The sequence below is a fragment of the Temnothorax americanus genome, unplaced genomic scaffold (assembly GCF_048541705.1).
Source record: "Temnothorax americanus isolate GAGA-0224 unplaced genomic scaffold, ASM4854170v1 Scaffold33, whole genome shotgun sequence".
Classification (NCBI taxonomy): Eukaryota; Metazoa; Arthropoda; class Insecta; order Hymenoptera; family Formicidae; genus Temnothorax; species Temnothorax americanus.
The window spans coordinates 1,493,848-1,517,926 of record NW_027509475.1 but is presented as its reverse complement, the minus strand read 5'-3'; the positions used below and the strand labels follow the sequence as shown (position 1 = coordinate 1,517,926).

The following is a 24,079-nucleotide window of genomic DNA, read 5'->3' as shown; positions in this document are numbered from 1 at the left end:
TTATATAACTGTATATAGTTATATATTATATAACTATAATATATAATATTACTATTTAACATTTGGAATTTTGTAATTTGAGGAATAAATCACATTTATATCTGAACGCACCTTGATCCGTGTTGTGACCCTTACAGCTCTTTCTACTTATATTTATATATTATATATTATTTTATTAGTGTCATGTAGGCTGCTGTATTTTAACCCTAGACAGACTCACTTATTTTTCTCATACGTGAATGACTCACTGGGGTCTTAATAACCCCAAAATTGTACTACGTGTATAATATTTCCAGAATGTTCTTAGACAACTTTTTAATAGATAATTTTTTTGTTCTTTAATAGGGAAGACGATAGTAGTCATCAATTTGCGGTAGTAAAAAAAAAACATTAAAAAAATCTCGAAAAACAAAACAAAGAACCAAAAATTGGGTTGAAATGTCTTTTTTAATAAAAAATGTAGTTTTTTTATCAAATTCATCGATTTTGAAAAATCCAACAAATTTTGAAAAACGAATAGACAACCTTCAAGGGCATGTAAGCGACTTTTTCGTTTCTTAAAAAAAACATATTTCTTTGAACGTCTAAAGTAGAGGAAATGACGAAAAACTGTCGCATGGGAAAAATCGCAAAAAATGGAAAATAAAACAGATTCTGTCGATTATTATTTATTTGAAAGGTAGTCAAAAGTTATAAAAGTATATGGAAACAGTAAAATTAACTCCACAAAAACTTTACAAAGTTTTAATCAGTTGCTGTGCAAGAACAGCAAAAATGAAATAATTGGCCGAATCTTAAAGAATTATATATGAAACAGTAGGGGTAGAATTTTCCGGGGGAGTGCTATAAAGTGTATAATTTTTCATTACCGATTTTCACAAAAAATCTGAAATATACTTTACTGTGGTAAATGTCGAACGTAAACGGCCAAAAGGGGTAATACATTACCCCAAACGATTTTCTTTTTCGGTTTTCAGCTGCTGCACGGATCTAACGCACTCGCTGAATGACGGAGGTCGACTGCCGGATGACTAAACTTAATTATAGTTAGGGTCTCGGTATGAAAACTAACCTTCCTAAGTTAGGGGCGTAATTTGAATTTCGCGTGGGGTAACGTATTACCCCAGTGAGTCTGTCTAGGGTTAATTTCGTATTCCTAAAAACGCGTTCATCCAGTTGACAAGTCTCTCACTTTCCGAAGGTCCCGAAAAAACGGACTAGATCGTATATCCAGCCGAGAAGACAAATAACGCTTTATTGTCAAAACGAATGTCGTCGTTAGATGTTCTCGGCACATTGGAGAACCGAGAGTAATTCGAGCTGCACGCATTCACGCGTGCTTACGATCTTCCACAGGCATATATCTTATTGCTCGATTGATTCGGCCGAAATAAGTATTCGTTGCGCGTGGAAAAGAATGTTACGTATAAAATATATAAAATTGAATAAAAAGATGAAGCAGAGATCACCACATTGAAGAAAATCTCTCTCTCTCTCAATATTTTCCCTAGATAGAATAATTTCTCATACTACGTTTACGCGAGCGTTACTTCTGTAGTAACTTACGATACGTCCTTCGCTTAAACGGGATTTTCTTTCGTGTAAACGGAATTTTGTAGTAACTTACAATAATTTACTCCGCGTAAACGAGTCAATTATCGTAAAGTTAGTGCAGAAGTAACGCTCGGCGCGTAAACGTAGTATCAGGCTAATAAGTCGAGAAAGCGTAGAACGTTTTCGAGAACAACGGAGAACAGCCATCAGGCTGTATATCGAGAATCCTATCAAAGCCGCAAAGACACCGTATCATCAGCTTTAATCCCTTAATTCTCACGTTTCGGTCCTCCTGGAAATAAGTCCCTCAATAAAAGATTGCGACGCGCGAAATAATAACGTCGTAAATTTCGCAGTCGAGAGTCGTTACCGCGATTATGAGTAGTGTATCGAAGTCACCGACCTCTGTCACCCGCGCGATCGCGCCGTCGTATAATCATCTTTTTCTTGGTCCCTCTCGGTATAGATAGCGGTGGTGAAGAAGGATCGAATGTGACGTCGCAATTTTTTGGAGGCCACAGGAGGATTACGCAGAAACCGCTTCGGCTCCGGGAATCTATAAAGCTCACGATGCACGCGGAATGAACGGACGGCGCCAGCGCCCACGCAAAGCTCACACAGAGAAAGCCATAAACGCGCGATACCCGTATATATAAGCTTTTCGTCCGTCAGAAAACTTGCGGATTGACCTTCCGTCGGTCGGTCTCGCCCTATTAGAAAAAATCCACCTCTTCGTTTTTCAATCTTTATTTGTTCGGACCTTTCATTCTTTAACCAGAAATGGGAGGGACGAGAAAGGAAATCCTTTGTGTGATCACGATGACAAATTTGTTTCAAGGTTGCGAGAGACGTAATATGGAAAATAAAAGTGAGAACTGAAGAACTTTTAATTGTGAGAAGTGTAGTGGGCGGAACAGATGCGAACAAAATAGTTACACACTGGGATTTTCTAGCTTGAAACTTTGTTAATTCTCGAAAAATTCTAAAGACTTAATTAACAGTCTTTTACCGTCATAAATCAGTTGTTCGAACAATTACCCGACAACTCATGCTGACAGTTATTGTGTTTGAATCGACTTTTCCTAAAACTTTTCCTACGATTTCACTTGACATCTTTAATCCTTTATTAACGTTAAATATCCTTCGCGATTCTATAAGTTTTCTATATTTAAGAATTTTAGGATTTCTGACTTCGGAGCTAAAAGAAACGAAGGAGAAAAGAAAATCCGATCAAGAGATCGAGGAAAGAAATTGTTTAGGAAGGCAAATTTTTTGACTGGGATTGTCAATCAGCCGCTCAGCTGCATGGTGGAGGCATTGCGTAAGCGTTTAGATATATCGGTTGATAAATCCAGTTGCGCGTTACAATGCGCTCGCTATATTGAAGAAGCTGCGAAAGTCCGGGAACGCGAAATTGTACCGCTTATCGCACAGTCGCGGAAGCATATGCCGGCTAAAGTTCGTCGTCGTGATCGAACTTTAGCCGTTTTGATTCGGCAACCCTATTACTGCTTTCGATTATTTCTTTATTTTAGCTGTTCTTGCTCGTTTGTAAATTTTGGGATAACAGAATTTAAATATTTTGACGGAAATAATTTGGTTTTCATTAGAAAATTTTGTAATGTTTGTTGCAATTTAAGAAGTTGAAAATTGAAGCTAATATACGATCGATACTTGAGTAATTTGCCTTTGAGATTAATAATGTCAACGCGATCCGATGCAGTTAATTAAACGTTTAAGATTATTCTCAAGCCATCGAGATGTCTTTCTCTCTCTGTCTCTCTTTCTCCTTCATCTCTAGTAAGAGGAAGTAGTGCAGCTTTTTGAACGACGTCTCAATTTCTTTCGCGAAGCGAATCGCGACAACGGCGTCTTTTGCTGCAACATACCGAAAAGAAAAATCCAATGTCGTCGCATGAATTTAATACAGAAATTATAAAGTTTGTTTTGTAACTTCTGCGTTTGACGGATGGGAGGAGACAGACAAAGTTATTTTCTTAATTCTACAGAGAAATATGCCCCGGGTAGCGAGCCATCGTTATTTTGACGTCAATATTCGGTTATAATTGGTCGGTGATGTCATATACATGGATTAAGTGACGTATGTTTAACGTCATGTTTTAATACGTCACAAAAACTTTGTAAAATGACATCATATAGACGTTTAAATTAAACGTCTATATATGATATGTCATTGGGTTACTTTTATATCCCGTGGAATCTCATTGAAATCTATTTCATACATATTTATTTCTCATTGAAAACAAAAGACAAAAAACATACATATATATTATCTTATAAATATATCGCTTAATTAAACCATATTTCTTTTTCGGGTGAAATAACATTTGCTATTCTTAGCGATGTATTTAAGATAATGCATGTATGTTTTTTGTTTTTTGTTTTTAATGAGAAATAAAATGTATGAAATGTTTGAAAGAGATTTCAATGAGATTCCACGGGTATAATATAAAAAGTTATCCACTTTTTAATTCGCACTCGGCCCTGCCCCCGCTCATTGCAGGTTAGAACCAGCCCTGAGTTTAATTAACTACGTACAGCAGGCAAACTTCTTTTTCGAATGAAATAATGTTTGCTACTCTCAGTGATATTTTTATATAATAATCAATTAAACCAATAATTTTAACAGCAATGCTAATATAGCTATTAATTATAGATAACTCAATTTTAACTACAAATGGTTCAACAAAATTAATTGGAAAACAATACATTTTATTTCAATCACTCTACTTATATTTATTTGATTTTAAAACATTAAAAAGCAATGTTTATAATAGAAATATTTGATTATTGATGTTCTTACTTTATTTTTATGGAATAAACTTAATTTTGATGCTTCTGTTTTCTTTTTCTCAAATACATATATTTTATTATTTGTCGATAGAACTACAATTTAATTGAATTGAAGTATAAAGATATATGTTTTATAACGAATTAATTACATTCGGACATTTTTCATTAATATTACGTTCTGAAAAGCTGTTAAGTTACATATATTTTAACATTGCCGTTTTATTTGTAACAATTAAAAATAACTATATTCATATGATACCTTTGATCATTTATATTGCACACAATTGCAATCTATCCTGAAAATAAGTTTTTTTAATATAGTCTAATGTCATATAGTCCAATGTAAATTTATTAGATTTTAATCTCTATTTTGTTGAAATATTTAAATTTTATTTTCTATTTTGTTCTAACTTTAAATTTGTTGTGCCAAACTAAACGTGACAAACAAATTTAAAGTTTTAAGTATCGTTTAAAGCCAGAATAACGTTGATACACAACCGGGCCTTAGTACATCAGTAAGGTAACTAGATAGCAGGACATCTTAATGACGTATTATTGATGATTTTAGCCGTCATTAAGACGTTATTTGACGCCGCTCTGCTACCTGGGATATTTTACTCACGTCACTGTGAGAGTTAAAATAACTTCTTATTGACTTTACTAATGACGTCCATAGTCTGTGACTTACACTGAGAAAACAATTTTCTTTATTTTAGTAAATGTAGTCACACAGTTGTATATGCAAACTAATATTTACTAAAATGCAGAACATTTTTTTCTCAGTGTAGGACTGTCAAAAATACGTCATGTTTACGTTAACTTTAAGAATAAATGACGTAAAATTCGATATAAGGGTCACGTCATGACGGCTGTCTGCTATACCTGTGGAACTCTTCGCGTATTACGCGATATCTGCAAAGATAATTGAAAGTTTGAAAACGAGACACCATACGATATTCTCAGAATGCATTCATATGTTGTCTGTCGATATTTATGAATAATTTATCGTCTTCGTTATGGCAGAATAAAATTGATATTGATGGTATTGATAATAATTCACGAAAGGATAATATCCTTATTTATTTCGTGAAATAAGTATTTCAAGCCAAACAGATTTTTCATCAGTAATATTCACAAATTGAAATAGAATTGTTTGTCAACGATTTATCATAAAATTATCACTATCGCGACACTTAAAAATCGATAAGAGAGTTAAAAATGATACATCTATGAATAAACTGCACGATATACGTACAGTAATTTAGATAAGGATTAAATCTTTCTTTTTTTAATACGCTCACTAATTGCACATATGACTCAATTTATCTTAGAGCGCAATTATGCAGCTCGGCATTTGATAAAAACAAGCGGAGCAACATTACCTCGGCAGCGAAGCTGCGCTTTCGCGCGTTTTCTCTCAATAATGCGATAATTACGATAAAAATTCCATAAAGCGGTGTTAATCGGATCGCCAAGCTGCTGCAGAAGCTGGCCGCCGGCGATTGCGTGGCGAATCGGGAAAACGGCCAAAGGATACCGAGTACTTTGAGAAGACACCGTATGCTCATCGTCACGGGGACATCGTAACCACTTCTATGTAACGATTTCGTTTATTAATACCGAATTACACAGATCCTTCGGAGGAATTAGAGACGAAGGCGCGCCGCGAAGTCTGTGTTTCTCCGGTTTCTCGTCTCCCGTTGACGCGCGCACAGTTCGCCATTATAGTGATCATCTTTGTTCGTTGTTAATTTTCTTATGACATTAAAAGAGAAATACTTATTCCACAAAAAAAAGAACAAGTGGATAAAGTTAGACGGTGGAACTGAATCCGAAGTCATAATAAAAAGTAAGTAAAATTGATTTTTATTTTATTATTGATATATATTTGTGATTGATTATATTTATTGTATTAATAATACTATAAACCTCGATAAAAAAAAAGTTTCGAGCTGTTTTCCTCTTTTATTGATAGTTTTACAAAATAAATTATGTAATTACTAAGATCGAAACGAAAATTATGAATATTATGTCTGCGAAAAGACACAGTTCTTATGGCATTTTCATTCGTCATCTAATGGTAAACGTAGTAATAACAGAATAATTCCATTTCCAAGAATAACAAATCGTAAAGAAATGAGAAGAGAAAAACGAATTTCGCAACACAAGGGCGATAAACAGTCTCGTTTGATGTAAGTATCCGAGCGACTGGCAAGTTATGCCTTTCATCCAATGGATCGTTACGTGACTCTTATATATGCCTACAGGTGTGAACGTGAATCGCTTTGCGTTTTCAATGATGCGTTTTATCGCGACGCTTTATCGGGGCGGTGCGTTGCACCGAAGGCTGCGTCGTCGTCGTTCGAAAACTTCACTCGGGTGCACACATCAGCGTCGTTCTGTCCTTGTTCGACTTTTGGCAAATAACAAAGATAGAATGACGCGGCGTGCACCCGAGTAAAGTTTTCGAACGCAAGCCGAAATCGTGACATAATTTTTATATGTTCATATAAAAATGTTGCCCGCGACACACGGCGTTCTCAATTAATCACACGTGCGTTTTATCGCTTTGTTGATATGATTGATGTGTGTTTTTTGAATCGACATGTACGGCGATTTTGCTATTTATGATCGCGCCTTTATTTATTACGACTGCAATTGCGACTCATGCGTATTTTATGCATCGGGGCCTTGAAACGTTAATACGTTAAAAATCCTATCGTAGCCCATATAGCGCGCCAGAGATGGCCGCTTATCTTAATTAATCTGGCTGGCTATTGGGAGAGATGCACGAAATACGGCCACATAACTTGTCAAATCAACGTGACGGCCGTGAAGAAACGAAGTATATATTACGCGAGCGTAATTTTATTGCAATATAATCAAACCGATTAATTCAAATATAATGTCGCCTGAGTGCGATTGCGTGCTATAAACTTCCAATCCCTGAATTGTTCTTGTTAATGAAGAAAAAAGAAAAATAACGTGTAATAATACAATAACAACAAATAGGATTCGTGTGAAAACGTTTCGACGATCCACGTTTCTATATCGATGTCGTTTGGCATTCTTTATTTTTATCTTTATCTCCTTATTCTTTATATAACATAACGCTGCTATAAAATGTAATCCTATTATAAAATTCTAAAATAAATGTACATTTATGCATATGAGCGCAGTTTCTTACAGTGCAGCTTTGATGCGCCGTTCATCGTACGTGTACATATGTGCTATATTATACCTGTCGGCCTATACATTTGTTCATACTACTTAATATTCCGAGATGGGACGGAGATGCAGGCGTATAATCGCCCGAAAATAGATTTATTTCTCGCGTTATATTGACATTCGACAGGTCTCGTTTGTGCTTTTCGACGAGATCGAAGCACACGAGCGAGCGTTAATTATCTTTAATCGATCGATCGGATTCCCGCGGTTGTTACGCAATTGTTACGCGGATCGCGGAAGAGAGAAATCCGAGTCTGCAATAAAGATATAACTACAATGTTAATAGATATCGCGGTCCATATCATAAAAGATCGCGACGAGTCTCGCGTCCCGTATTGCGTATACGCTTATAAAATTCTTGGAAAATTTTTATACGCCGTTTGCAGGATAGTGGTAAAAATTAAAAGAAAGGAAAAAGAGAACACGCGGAACGCTTTTCCTCCTTTGGCAGAGGAGCTCGCGCAGGATTTTCTTGTATCGCCGTGAATGGAATCGCGGTTTATACGTACGCAGATTGTGAAATCAACGTTCGTTTGTGCGGTAGAAATCTCGCGTAAGCAACGGTGATTCTCGTCAGAGAGATTACGATTCTTAAGAATAACCTTTTACGCTCCGCGGATCGCATCGATATCTCGTATACAGTATTTTGTGTTGCGTTTGCGTGGGTGTGCTGCGCATCACTCGCGGCATCATAATTGCACCGAATGCACATTCACGATCGTTACGCATGTCTTCGGCAATAAAGTGTACAGTTTGTCACAAACAAATCCATGATCTATCATAATCTTAGCCTTCGATTACTACGATTAAATCCCGGCGATGCGATCCCGGCGTCAGTTCGACCCCGATAAGTAAAGGGTATCGCAATTTTGTGATAACAGATTCGAAAATAATTGTATTTTTCGATATTTCCTTTGAGAGAGGAAAAATTGTATACAAAGTTACGAAGATATATTAGAGAAGGTTAAAATAAATCTTCATTTTTTTTTCTGGTACTTTGTAAGATATCACTTTATCTTTCTTAGTTTGTAAAATATTTATATTTTTATGTTATAAAATATTATAAAAAATTATCTTCTTATCTCAATAAGTGGTTTAACAATAATTATACATGCATCTATGCGTGAAGATTTGAGCATATCAAGGAAACACTTTTCCAAATACCGAAGCTTTAGAATACGGAGAAAAGGACACAAGACTTTTTTGCGACGAGATGAAAGATCTCTCTTTATTTCGTAAAAGAACCGAATAATTAAACCACTGTAATTTTTGGCTGTGCACGCATTTGTTGCATTTTACCCGCAAAAACCACCGCAGAAATGTCAAAGTCGAAACCGTAAAATTCAACCTGGGTTGCACGACAATAGGGAAATATTCCATGACGCTGAAGTATCAATTTTTTTTTGCAAGAGATAAATAAAAAGGAGCGAGCCCCTCGGGCTATCGATGGAAGCGCTTTCGAAGGAAACCCGTCGCGACTGTAACCACGGTCACCTTTCACTCTACGACAATGAAAATCCCCCTTGTACTCTCTTGTAAGGACGTTATTTACGAGTTGTTTGTATACCTGAAGCATGCACGTCCGCCCTCGTAGCTGCAACAATCACGTCTCTATCTCTCAGTCGCGACTTTTCATTTCAGTTTTGCACGAATGAAATTAAACCCCCCCCCTCCTCTTTCTCTCTCTTTCACTATCCTGTCATACCTTTTGGGTGGAAACCGCGGGTGATGAGGGTGACGTAAAAGGATACGGTGCCACGATACGCACCCTCGGACGAGCAGGAGGACGAGCAGAGGAGGAACGCATACGTCCATCGGCGACGATGGTGGTGGATGCGTGGCGCCCACCACGAGAGAGCCGATCCGCTCTTGCTCTCTCATTGCGAGCTTCAGCACGAAGAACGGGGGGATAGGAGAGAGTAGGGGATGGGAAAGACCGGCGAGGGGGATGAGAGAGCGAGAGAGAGAGAGAGAGAACGAGCCCGCGGTATAAATGTAGCCCGCGCGAGTACCACCAATCATTCGCCCTCTGACCTCGAAACTCACAGAGCTCTTTCTGGTCTCTCTCCTCTCTGGCTGTCTCGCGGTACCGAAACGTACCCCCTGCGTACTAACTACTACCACGCCGCGAGGATCATCCCCCCGCTCCCACGGTCCACCCGATTGCCCGGCAATCAGCTGTCACCCGTGACGAGATCCGCGACTCGCGAAGAAGAGGAAGTGGAAGATTAAGGCGGGCCCCCGAAGACAAACGGGACCAGTGCTACCGTGGTTACACAGCGAGAGACACAGCAGAGCGCAAGTTCCCCTCGTCAGCAAGATGACGATCGTGAGTATCTAATGAATAATCAATTCAAATTAATTAAATCGTCGATTTATATTTGCTCCGCGAATAGAGCACGCTTTCTCTCTCCTTGTCGTTCATTTTTTCTTCTTCTTTTTTTTTAATCGCCTTTTTCGTTCTGCCTTTTTTCCTCAATCAAAATCCATTCCAAAAAGTTTTGTAATACGTGCCCAGGTGTTTAATCGCAAACGATATCGATTCCTTTTTCTTTTCTTTTAATGAAGCGGCATAACAAGGCGAGAAAGAATTTGTGCTCGCGATCGTGGCAACGAGAGCAGTTTTTAATTATCGGAATCGGTAATTAAAGAGTAAATGTCTCGGAGACAAAAGGAGAAAAGATTTTCGACGACTCGAAGAGGCGCGACGCTTCTTATTTTTTCTTTTTCGAGAATCCGGATGACGTTCTGTTTTAAATTTAACCGACAAGAATACGAGGCAACTTTAAACATCCGCGTCTTCAATAACGTCGAGTTGTAAAAGTCGGTAACAGCACTAAAAAGCTCGGTGGAAAGTTCGGAGAGCAGTTCGTTTATGGAAGACTATTAGTCGTCGTCGTCGATCGCGTTACACACGGACCGGACGCGGGATATACGATGCTCCGGGACGCGCGTACACGAGTTTTAGTTTCGCATTCGCAGCGAGGAAGCAATCGAAACCGAAGGGCGGAAAAGTATGTATCGTTTCGCTGATGCATCGCGATGAGTCGTAACGTATACATTCCGCGGAGATGACTCCGCGAAACTTGCGAATTACTGTCGCCTGATGGTGAGTAGATCGATGGCATTTCGAATTATTTTCACGGCGAGAGATGAGAAAGAGAAAGAAGAAAGAGATAGGGTATTTCCTAACAAGAGTATACATTTCCTAACGAGTAAAAAGTATCGTATATGCGAGCTTTTTTCAGGCTGACAATGAGATAAATTTCTCGCGATGACGCGCAAGGTTCCTGTTTCATCTATTCACGTTCGCATGTCACGGAGTACGTTGAAATATTTCGCGCAACTTTCGACACTTGAGATTTACAAATAATAAATGCATTTGACAGAAATACGCACGGCGTTTCTCAGATTGAAGCAGATCCGCTCTTTACTCGCTCGAATAATTCTTCGCGTTGCATTCGCGATCAAAAAGGGCTCATATTAAAACGGTTCTGTCACGGAGACATTTTTGGGAATTGGGTCACGTCAAAGGGAAACTCCGACGTAAAAACGGATGTTGATTGGGGGAGACTTCTGACAATATGCATCGCGTTCGCATCAACAGTTTGTCGAATAGTCTACGAGCTTGACATATTATCGTCGCTGTAGCAATGTGTCCTAGTACACGAAATTTCACGGGCCATATTGTGTCGCAAACTTGTTAAACCAGATAAAAAATAACGAATCATTGCCCAATCAGAAAATATGGCACATTTTAGAAAAAAATAACGCTTTGAACGACATTTTGAACGATACTTCGTACCACATAAAATAATATAATAAATGCGTTATTTAATATTTGAGGAATATTATTTAAAAAATTTATATTATATATCGATAATTAAATTGATAAAATTATATAAATTTAATCGTAATAACAAAATTTTACGAGGTTATAAACAATTTTTAGTTAGATTAATTACGATATTGTCGAGAAATAATTACATTGAAAAAAATAAATATATTTAGATCCAAGAAAATATTTATTTAGATAGTGCTAATAACTTAAATTAAGTAAAAAGATATTTAATTATATATATATATATATATATATATATATATATATATATACATATGTGATTATATTAAGTAAATAAGTCATTGGCACTGTCTAAATAAATATTTTCTTGGATCTAAATATTTTTATTTTCAGTGTATTCACACTTTCCGAGTATTTTTTAAGTAGATATATTTATTTTTGTCGTAAAAATCACAGAGTTTTGTGTTTTTTGGTCACATATCAGAGCCGCGAGTCACTTTGGATTCACCATGCGTGTATTATCGAGCGGAACTAACGAACCCGCACACGCGTATCAAAGGGCAAATGTAAGCGTTGCGGATGCTGGAGACATTACGTCTGGTCCGAGTAGTCGCCAGAGAATGTATAAAGTTTCCTTATTCGCTGCCAGTTAGACGCATATGTATACGGCGACCGTGAACAAAACGGCGCGACTTCGTGATTTTATGACGAGTGTTTTCGTTAACGTTAAACTTCCGACGATACTCGATCTCGCCGGTTAAGCGTTTCTTCTAGGATAATAATTTCTTAAGCGTCTCCACGTTAATCTGGAATCTTATTATTAATATTAATATTCTACGATTTCGGGTTAGACCCTTAAGAAATTATTGTCCTAGAAGAAAACACTTAACTGACGTGAGGGAGTACCATCCCTACCGCGCGTGTTATTATCGATAGAGCTAAGAGCAGTTAAACACTGAGCTAAATTAAAACAATAAAGCGTATAACGATGTAGACGAGATAAACGAAAATGGATAGAGACTTTTACGATTGAGCATCAAGTAATAATACTTGACGTTCCATCCCCGACCGCCGGGACGGAAACAAAGAACTCGAGAGATTATTTAGAAAAACATTCCCGCGGCGTTTTGGCTGACCGACTTTCAAGAGAAAACAATTTCGAATCGAAGCGAGCAAAAGCAAAAATCATCCCCTCTCGTGATATTCCCGCCTGCACGAAGTTGGACGATGATCTACGAAAATCGCCGAAGGACGATGGACCCACGGGCAAACCCTTTATCGCGGCGGAGCGAAACGAGGCCGGAGGACAGAAAAGGGGAGATATAAATCGCGCGGTAATTAATGAATGAAGGAACCGGAAGGAACGGGAACCCGTCACCACGCGATTTTGCTCGCGTCGCAATGATAAGACGGGGGAAAAACTGAATCGACGTGTGGCTCGGTGACGATCAGCGATGATCGGTGATATAGCGGCGGTGAAGCGGCGAGGGGGGAAAAAGGAGAGACGTCCGCGACGCTTTTTGTGTGCCAGACGGAGAGACGCCACGACGTCCCACATCCGAGACGTTACCGCGAGGCGATACCGCCGCCGGCGGATTCCCTCTCGTTCTCCCCCTCGCGTGGCGAAGCACCCCTACCCCGCGTAAAAGGGGGTGTTTCGCACCCCGTCACTCCATCCTGTCCCGCTTCCGATCTCAGCTCGTTTCTCTGATTTCTCTCTCCTCGATCTCGCTCAATTCTCCGTATTCTTTTCTCGTTATCCGCCGTTTTCCCCCGCTCGTATCATCCCCTTTCCTGCGCCACCCGATAACTCCTACGCACTCGAAAACGCGTGTCATTAACTCGCCAATGAAGCCGCGATCGAGCGAATCTGCCGCGCGATTACGCGGCGGAATCGAGTCGGGATCGTTTGTCAGCATCAAGTCGTCGCGTCGGAAAGAAATCGCGGAGACGTCCCGCTTCTTCCGGAGGGGGAGCTTTAAAGGCCGAACAATCGTAAAGTATTTATGAATTACAGACGCAGAAGCTCGGATATACATTGTTAAATTTGTGATGTGAAATTATGCTCGATTTGAGTTATTTTAATCATTGCTATCATTCCTATTGCTAAATCATTCTTACGACATGCCCCTACTCAATATGTCGTTAATTTAACTAAAACATTTTAGAGTTGAAATAATACTGTTTTGTGTTAAAATAATAAATTTTAACACACACGTGGTAGTTAAAAGTAACGAAATGTTACTTAACTTAAGAGATTGGTTCGAATTTCATCCTTTAATATTTAACTGTATATTTCAGACTATTTCATCGTGCTGCCGCTTTAAATTACCCCCCGTTCCTTTATGCACGTTAGGTGACGCAAAGTGCTAGCCAGATGAACCATGCCTTTTTATGTGACTGAGACTTTGAACGGAGTTTCTTTTGTTTTCTTTCTATCCTTTTCACTTGCGCAAATGTAGCTTTGCTATACTGGATTTGAGATAGAGCTGATTGGGTTTTCGATATTTCATAGTGAATATATATGCAGGATGTGTACCCGAATGGTGTCTTAGAAGTCGATCCTTTGACCGATTTTAAATAAAATGAAGGTCTCATCGTCTGTAGCGATCTTTCAATGTTTTGTATTCAAAGTTCTTAGGAAGAGAGCTAACCGCACAATCTCTGTAAAAGTTCTTTATCTCGAATCTTGCATTCCATTTATTTCCAACATAAAATTGTCTCTAAACTTCAAAGGATCCTCTCTCTAAAATCTTCCTCGTCGGAGGCAAATAAATTTCGATGATATTTTTCTCCGCGTTTTTCTTGTTTCGATGATGATAACAATAATCGTTGCAAAATATTTGATTCGCATACTTACATCGCATAAGTAAAAGCGCAATAGTGCGTTATTGTGCCAGGAAAAAAAAAGAATATCAATTTGTTATTGTTTCGCGAACGCGAAACACGTCTGCAAATTAATCAAATTCACTTAAGGGAGGAAATGTTGTTTTCGAAAACGGAATACGAGAGAAAAATTTATTTTCCCGCGGCACTGCGAAGAAATAACCCACCGCGACGACGGAAGACGAGCGTAATGGCCTCATAAATTACAAAGTGCAAAGCGAAACAATATATCGGCTGAGATATGCATCGCGGAGGAGAAAAGTGCAATTGAACTTATGCGGCGCGAAAACAAAACGCGTTGGCGGTAATCCCCCGCGGCCGCGTAAAACGTCGGGTAAGCCCGAAAGCCGCCAATGAAATTGTATCAATTTCCGCACTTCGCTTTACAAATCAGCTTTCGCGGGGCGCGTGCGGCTCCACTGCCATTAGCATGCACAAACAGTGGATAGGGTTCCCCCGAAAATAACGAGTGTTAATTCGTACGCGCGCCGATCTACCGACCTTGGTAATCGATATCGCCGCAAAGAAGCAACAAGCGGGCGAATAAATAAAGCAGTATGTAAAAAAACGAACCCCCTCTGTACACACATCTGTCCGATATTGAAGGCTGCGGGACTTTGGAGAAAGAGTAATAGATATACAGCCCGTCGATAAAATTAATTTTTCACTCGTGAAAAATCGCAAATTGGTTATCGGCATATTCTGGGATATTATTAACCCTAAAGAGGTAATATGAATTTTCTCATACGTGAAAGGCCAAGCGGGGTATTAAATTACCCCAAACTTGTACCGCGTGTATAATGTTTCTATTTGTTGTTAGAAAACTTTTTAATAAATAATTTTGTTTGTTGTTTAATAGGGAAGACGATAGTAGTCATCAATTTGCGGTAGTAAAAAAAACAGTAAAAAGTTTTTGAAAAACAAAACAAAGAACCAAAAATTGGGCTGAAATAACTTTTTTTTATAAAAAATGCTGTAGTTTTTCATAAACATCACCGATTTTAAAAAATCCAACGGATTTTGAAAGACGAATAGACAACCTTCAAGGGCACGTGTAAGCGACTTTTTCGTTTCTAAAAAAAAATACATTTCTTTGAACGTCTGAAGTAGAGGAAATGAAAAAAACTGTCGGATGGGAAAAATCGCAAAAAATGGAAAGTAAAACAGATTCTGTCGATTATTATTTATTTGAAAGGTAGTCAAAAGTTGTAAAAGTATATGGAAACAGTAAAATTAACTCCACAAAAACTTTACAAAGTTTTAATCAGTTGCTGTGCAAGAACAGCAAAAATGAAATAATTGACCGAATCTTAAAGAATTATATATGAAACAGGGGTAGAATTTTCCGGGGAGTGCTATAAAGTGTATAATTTTTTGTTACCAATTTTCACAAAAAATTTGAAATATATTTTACTGTGATAAAAGTCGAACGTAAACGGTTAAGTAGGGGTACGTTACCCCAAACGATTTTCTTTTTCGGTCATAGCTGTTGCACGGATCTAACGCACTCGCTGAATGACGGAGGTCGATTGCCGGATGACTAAACTGCATGAATTAATAATTATAGGGTCTCAGTATAAAAACTAATCTTTCTAAGTCAGAGGCGTAATTTGAATTTCGCGTGGGGCAACGTATTACCCCACATTACCTTTCTAGGGTTAAAAAAAGAAAAGCAAGATCGGTTTAATTTTTTAAAACTATATCGCGATAAAATGTGGAGAAACTCTAGATTGAAATTATATCAAGAAGCCTCAGAGAGGAATTTTCGTCCTTCTGTAATAGGATACAGATATTAGTATTTTGATGATATAGTATATATTGTATTTTTGGTCTGTTTCAATGTCACACATTTAATTAATCGTTGATTTAATTGGCGGTTTATTGGGAAGCTGCTTATTATTGCCAAATATATGCATTATTATTCATCTATTTACAATTCATTCGAGACCTGTGTGCAGCAAATTGTTCTATATATATTACTGTTTACATTTTACATATACCAGTATAATACCTAATCAGACTGACTTTCGACAATACTTGCATAATTAATGATAGATTAATGACTTGCGTAGAACCGAATTCGTATCAAGCTTTTTCAAATGTCGCTTATTTCGAAATTATTGTGCTGTATTATTAATAAGTGCGGCGAGATGGAAAACGTGATAATGTTAATTATTAGTCAATATATCTTCCATATTCCAAACACTTTTTTTTGCGGCTCAACATGCTTAATTTTGTAACAATCTATTACTTGATAAAATAACTGGGGAAATACACAAAAAGATAAAAACAAATTGATAAGAAACGTATAGAAAAAAGTTGTAATTGGTGAACGTGCGCTGTTATCAGTGGCGCACTTTTTACGAATTGATAACAGTATCGCGTTGAAACTCGAACACCTGTTTTCGTACGGTGATTATACCGCTGAAATCATTACTAGTTTACGATCGTATTTCGTCCATTCGATAATTATAATTGTCTCTTGGGCGAATAACATAAATTATTCGCCGGTGATTGAAAGATACCCACATATACCGTGTGTTCATTGTTGACCTTTCGACAAAGAACAAATGTTGTCCCAAATCTGGGATCGTCCCACGCGATTTCTGCCTGCGTCGCTGCAAAATGTTTCGCCAAACGAGCTAAACAAGACTTGCCGGGGAATTATAAGGTTGTGCTGTTTTCAAAAATGAGATCATGTCCCGCGTGCAGCCGGATTAACAAGGATGAGTGGACGAAACTCGACACCGTACCTATACGTAAACGAAGACGGATGCGAGTTAAGGTTGCCAACGCACGACATGTTGCTTAATAATTAAATATCATCCTCAAGGCTCTGAAGTATCTCGAATATCGTGATCGTGTCATCGCGTTAGTTCGTATTTGTCTTCATTTATATACGCGACTCACGAGCTCTAATAACGCGCAGCATTCTTTTAGCCGTGTAATCCCTTGACAAACGTTGCTTTCTAATTTAGTTAACAATACATGATGTTCTTGGCACAACCAGACGATCCGCATTCCATATTTTGCTATTCTATAATTATTTATATATTTAAGATAACGCAGTAATTTCTCATTGAAATTAACTAACTTTTAATTAACTTCGTTTTTGTTTTATACTTACATTATAAATTTTGTATTACTTATTATTCGCTATAAAATCGGCGTTTTGCTTGTATTTGCCTTATGTTTCAAATTAATTAACATTAAGACGTTTTCAAATTTATTTATTTTGTGAAGTCAACGGTCTGTATAACACGATATCATCAATAAAGAAGTTAATGTATTTAATTTCTTTATTATAATTTTGTTGGGAGTTACGATTTTCTTAGGTGAGAAGATATGGTTCCCGATGTTTGAGTTGGTCACGTGTAATCGAATCGATTTTCAAGTCACGAGAACCGGAGCCTTATTAAACGCGCAGCAATCCATTTGCATCATTTCCGCAATTACGATAGCCGCCAATTAACTAAAATCGGCTGTGCGCACGACATTATTATCGTGCCGGCCGCGTGTCGTCGGCGCGCTGCTTACTCCCGCCATGGGCTCTTTGATAAATTTTGTGTTAATACGCGCGAATATCAAGTTTATATCTCCACACATTCGTACGCGGATCAAATGACAAAACATGAATGAACGCGTGCGTCGTTTTCAGAAATTAACAATGTTTTCAAACAATGTTGTTTAATGATAACGAGATGCGGGAATATGAGAGTAGATTACCGCAAAATTTGCACAATTTATCAAGCGTTATATCGATTTAATTGTTCGAACATTGCTAGAAATATTTCAAAAGTTGATGAACGAGAAGTCAAAAGAAATATAAATCCTCGCAAAAAAAAAGCGCAATTTTCTGCGTTGGCTACTTTATCGCAACTCTTTTCAACTTATCAAGAACGTTATTTTCACGAAGATTTAATATTTTCAATACCTCGAAAACGTGCGCACGCGCTTCACAGTCCCATATTTTATGTTAAACGATAGGGGCAACATACCCTAAGAGGAAACATACCTGGAAGCGATGTTATTAATTGTATCGCTTATCGGGATAGCATCATAAACTGTCATTCGCGCTAAACTGTTATTATACAGTGAAACTTCTCGTGTGCGATAACATAATCGGGAACTTTCGAATATGCCTTCGTATCATTCCCCTGTACGAGGCCTATGTGGAGATACACATCGATTACAATCAGGTTAAATGGCAAGCGAACAGAATTAGATATAACTCGCGTTTAATCAAAGTTCTTTTTAATTAGATGGTTGTAGGCTTAAGAGGTAGAAACTTCGGATGCGTTTACCGAATGCGGTAGAAAAGATTCTTGACATTTTCTCCATAAAGTTTATGGGATACAATTTGGAATTTTTTGTAATCTCAAATTATACTCAATTTGAGTCATTTTTAACCATTCTTGTAGATCGCCACTGCTTCTACTCAATATGTCGGTAATTTAACTGAAACAATGTTAATTTTTTTTAAATAAATTTTTTTAAAAAAATTTTTAAAAATAATAATTTAAAAAAAATGTAGAAAAAAAGAATTTTATTGTAGTTAAATGTTTTACGGTTACGATCGGAGCGCTCTATCGCACGACTCTGATCGCCACTCTGATCGCAACCGTAAAACATTTGTTTAACCATAATGAAATTCTTTTTTTTTCTTTGAAATATCTCAAAAAATGCCTCAATCTTTTGATCCTTTACGAATCTTAAGCCTTGCAGATTGTGAATCCTTTCCGATTTGCAATCGTGCAGACTATTAATCCATAAGGATCTTAATCGGGAAAAATTTCTTAACAAAGTATATATGGGACGAAGGCCGGGTCGGATTCGAACCACGGACCTTGGTGTTTCTAATCATTCGCGTAGGCACTGAGCCACGCGTCATCCCAAATCCCAACAATGTTAATTTAAAAACTAATAGAATTAAAATAATACTATTTTGTGTTAAAACAATAAATTTCGACACACATTATAATAGTTGAAAATAATAAAATATTATTTAACTCAAGGTATTGCTTTAAACATTTAATATTTAATATTTAACAGTGTACAATGCTTAAGAATGTACATAGAAAAATTAAAGTAGGATAAGTACCATATATTGAATTAAAAATTAAAAATTGTATAGTGGGAAGCGGCTGGTCTGAAAGTATAAACAGAAGAAAAAGAGAACGCGAGAATCGATAACGAATTAAAATACTTTACAGCAAAGGACTTTAAGAGAAGGCACAAATCTCTGAAATCTTTCTTCGGCAAGGAAACATTCCGTCTTCGTTTTGCATTTGTAAAACATATAATTATAGAATTACGGGCGTTTCTCTTCATGCTCTCTCTTACCACGAAATAATTTTAAGAGAATAAAATTCACACAAACTTCAATCATCAAAATCTTTTTACCATGCGTCGAAAGATTCTCATTTCGAATTACTTATTAGCGGAAGAAACAGAAAAGGAAATATCTTTGCGTACTCTATAAACACACTTGATTCGTAGCTAAGAAAAACGTTCGCGCTCGAGATATTCCATTGTAAGGTACGGATAAAAGTTTCTTGAGAAAGAGGGAAAGAGAAAGAGAAAAAGGCGAAGAGAAAGAGAAATTAATATATACGTGCCGTTCGCAGATGCAACCTATTTATTTATTGATCTACATTATAAACGAATACCGGGAAATAATCTCGGCGATGTTTATGTCGGAGTTTCCAGCGGGTCTCCGGGGAACGAGGGAAATTCATTCTCGTATTCTAAAAACAAAATTCTTATGAAACACCTTATTTACCACATGTGTGCTACGTGATCAGTTCAACTTCGTTCCATCACGTCGAGGATTGACACGGCGACTCGGTCGTCGATGGAGAAAAAGATGTATTAAATTAAATAAGTGGTAACACGGCTAGTCCTGCCGTGGAAAAACACTTTTTATTCCGCCGTATCGCATTTTTTAATTTTTATTAGTTTTTTTTATTTATCAATTTTTTTCTATTAACGGAATAGACCAACATTGACAAGTAAAAAATGCATTTATTTTTTTCGAATTCAATATTTTATAATTAATATTTATATCAAATTATATATATAAATATTCAGAATTTTTTATTTTTTATATATTTAATTTAAAATATATATAAGATCGATTTTTTCGCTCGTCAAAGTTGTTTATCCTCTTAATATCATTAGCCGGGAAAGTTTGTTTAGAAAATCTGGAAAGATTGTAAATAAAATTAAGTGTCTTTTCTTAGAAACTCTCGAAATAAAAATTCTCTCTGGTGTTTTTTAAGGAAAATTTCGAAAGCTGGTCTTCTCCGCATATTTTGCGAGATCGAGATTCAGGCTTGAATTTACAGAGCTACAATGTTGTTTTACGAACTTTTGCAATTACCGAAACTTCTTAGTGCGGAGAAAAATTCAGATATTGCTTGAAATCTATTACATATAGCTTTAAACGCTTGTTTAAATACTATTAAATGATAGCTATAAATACGGTACGTGCTTGCACGATAAGAATTCTGTTGCAAGAGAGACCCCGAAAGTTCCCCGTTATAAAAGAGGCCCCGAAGTCACAGCCGTGATAAATATAGATTACATCGTCGGCTAAATTGGAATCGAACAATTTTCCGATCTGACGGCGAACTTTACGCAACGATCAAGGTCCGCATCGGCTGTTCTATTACGTAACGCACGCGGGCAAAACGCCTCACGTTTCGTCGCCGTCGGCGTCGGCGTTTAGCGCTAAAACGCGGTCGAACGCGATATCGTTTGATTATACGATATCGCGCAAATATTAATTAGACCGATTTACGCTTGGCATTGGATAAACGAAATTCAAAATTAGACCCGGGCTTTGTACCGCGGCACACCTTCAAAATTCATCCCGACACAACTTTATCGCTCCGGCGCCGACCTTTCCCCTTTGCCGCCGCGTGCGGAAAATCGAGTAAAGTCCAGGAAGCGTGGGCAAAACCTTTGCCGGCCCTCGCAATAACCGAGAATGTCTCCGGTAAAAATAATAATACGACGCTGCAAATTGGCCGCGGCGCAAATGGTGGTGTTTCTCGCGTCGTTTTCGCCGCATCGGCAAATAAATGGCTGCGCGAATATCGATTTCGCGGAAGAAAGGCAGCTATTTGACCATGGTAATCAAACGAAATGACCTTTCGTCGTGGTTCTGTCACTCATTAGGACGAGTCCTGTGTTTTTTTTGTTTCCTCGTAAAGATGATTTTCCATACATAGTGTCGCGTAAAAATCAGCTGTACTTCATCGGCGAACCCGCTGCTTGCGCGAAAGGAGACGAAGCCCTCTCCTAACTCCTTATTCGTGTCGTCGATGTCAATTTGGCCACGTCGAACCAGTTAAAAGGCTTAGCGTTGATTGCCGCGCACACTTTGCGCTGCAAGCTCATTATGAGTTCATTAAAATTTTGTCGATAACTTAGCGCGAATCATTCTTCCCTTGGCACTCCCGATTATCCTTACGTACACCCCGACCTTTTAGACGGATAATTAATAACTTGGGAGTTATTAATAAATGGAAGGACTATATGCGATTCGAAAACAACGCAGAAACGCATCAAGGAATCGCAAAAGTGTTCCTGTGACAAATTCATAATTCACGCGAGATAATATCTGAATTCTTTTTCAGACGTTTGTGCAGCGATCTTTAATTATCTTCGCCGTTCTCCTGTGCTATTACCAGTCCTGGGTCGGCGCGGTGAACTGCGAGTAAGTGTCGTATTCATAAGCTTCTTTCTTCTCCCCGCGTCGCTGGAAGATAAACGGAACCGTAGGATATAAATCGCGGGGTCACTGTTGCAGGGACGAACCCTATCACCCGTCATGCCGAGGTTCACAGGCGAGGAAGCGCTTGGTACCCTTACCTGTTATGCGCGCTATAAACTGCGAGGAAGGAGACTGCAGGTTCCCCAGGATGAAATTCTTGATCGCGATTCTCGACGACGTAAGTAAAAGCTATCGTCATTCGGAGCTGGCGAAGTTGGAACATTCGTAAATGAGAGAGAGAGAGAGAGAGAGAGAGAGAGAGAGAGAGAGAGAGAGAGAGAGAGAGAAAAGAAGAATCTTAATTTAACCATTTCTCTCCAATTCAATCGATCTGTTTCTTCTCATTTTGCAATATTTCTGCTAAAATATAAAAATATAACTAAACCAATATTTTTTTAAACTTTAAAATACTCGGCGAGAAAATTAAAATTTGTTGAATATTTAAAAAGTTTTACCCATTAAAATAATTAAATAGACGATTAAAATCAAATCCAAAAAAAGATGTTACAAACTCTGTCTCTCTTTCTCTCTTCCGTCTTCGTTTCTCTATATTGAAGATCGTTTAATTAGGATTTGGATTTTCCATTTATTTCATAAATTTCAATAAATTTTAATAAGACTAATGCTTATTAACTCAGATAGAATTAATTTATGGGGCTTTCTCGTTTATTCTAGACTCCCTATAGGAACAATGAAGTTCAACCTTCCAACTCCGAAGCCAACTCTGTCCATTCGCGCAAGAACAGGTTGCGGGTGGAGGACTCGAAGGATGCGTATCTGGACGACTATTGATTCGACGATCACTGAATATTATGTCGGCGTGATTCGCACAGGAGATGACTGACCGATCGCAACTTTTCAGACTACTCGTCCGTTCGATTACTTTTTATTGTATTATCCAGCTTGATTCTCTCTCTCCACACACACACACACACACACACACACACACACACCGTGTTTTCCCTGATACATCATCTCTTCTCCTTTTTCCTTATTTCCTTGCAAATCTGGCAGCGATAAAGTTACATGCGTATACACGCATGTTGTTAGCACATTCTTGACATTCTGACTGTTTCGATAATAAACACTTGAACTCGCACAACGGAAAAGGCCAATTTACTGTCTCGATCTTGTAGAAAAGTAATTATAACATCCGCATGTGAAACAATTTACGATGTCTTTCGCGTCTTAACCCTTTAAGCATCCCGTTAATATTCTTAAATGTGGCGTAGAAAGATGAACGCTTTAAAATATAGTGTCGAACGATTTCGATTCGATTGATTTCACGGGAATTAATTAGGCGGGGAGTACACACAACTTGTCACTTAATCCCTTGCCCTTTTAATGACATATATATTTCAGCTCGCCGTGCATTCTATCAATAATTTTGGAGATTGAACGAGATTAAATTACCGAGCGTTATTAAATTTCAAACTGTCCTCCTGCGATTGTTATTTCGGCGGATATTTAATTCACGCGCTGGGAACTGGGAAGGATCGAAGATCGTAAAGGCTAATTGACTTGTATGTGCTCATCCGCGTGCATAATAAAATACACCGCAGGTGAGATCGGCCATACAAATCGAGTTATTGTACATAAAGAGATTATATGTAAAAGGATAATTATATATATATGTTGTTCCAAATTGTGTTTCGATTATATTTCAAATAAAGTATATGTACATACTTGATAAAAAACAAAAGGAGGCTTGTTACATTATGCGCTATATATATACTTTCGGCAGCTGAACGTGTGTATTCATTGCATCGCACAACACCCAATAAACTTCGATCACGGCATCGATATATTTATTGCTGTGGAAATTGTGAATCTTTTTGGAGAAACGGAGCCTGCGATGTTATTGCGTTAATTGCTGTCTATATTTCTACACGTATTACTTTTATTATTTTATTAATATGACGATCCTCGTTTTGGAAGTTTCTACGATGTTGCATTATTATTTTTATTATCTTATATTATTGAATATAAGTAAATAAGATAATGAAATAAGAGTT

General features: G+C 37.7%; 1 protein-coding gene across 1 annotated transcript; it reads left to right on the top strand.

Annotated features, from left to right (window-relative positions):
* The first annotated feature begins 9,607 nt into the window (after positions 1-9,607).
* Positions 9,608-23,813, top strand: LOC143901339 (uncharacterized). Its single transcript, XM_077413550.1, has 4 exons — positions 9,608-9,925; positions 21,928-22,007; positions 22,101-22,242; positions 22,740-23,813. The coding sequence occupies exons 1-4, from the start codon at positions 9,917-9,919 to the stop codon at positions 22,854-22,856; spliced, it is 348 nt and encodes a 115-aa protein (XP_077269676.1). The 5' UTR covers positions 9,608-9,916; the 3' UTR covers positions 22,857-23,813.
* The last annotated feature ends 266 nt before the right edge of the window (positions 23,814-24,079 follow it).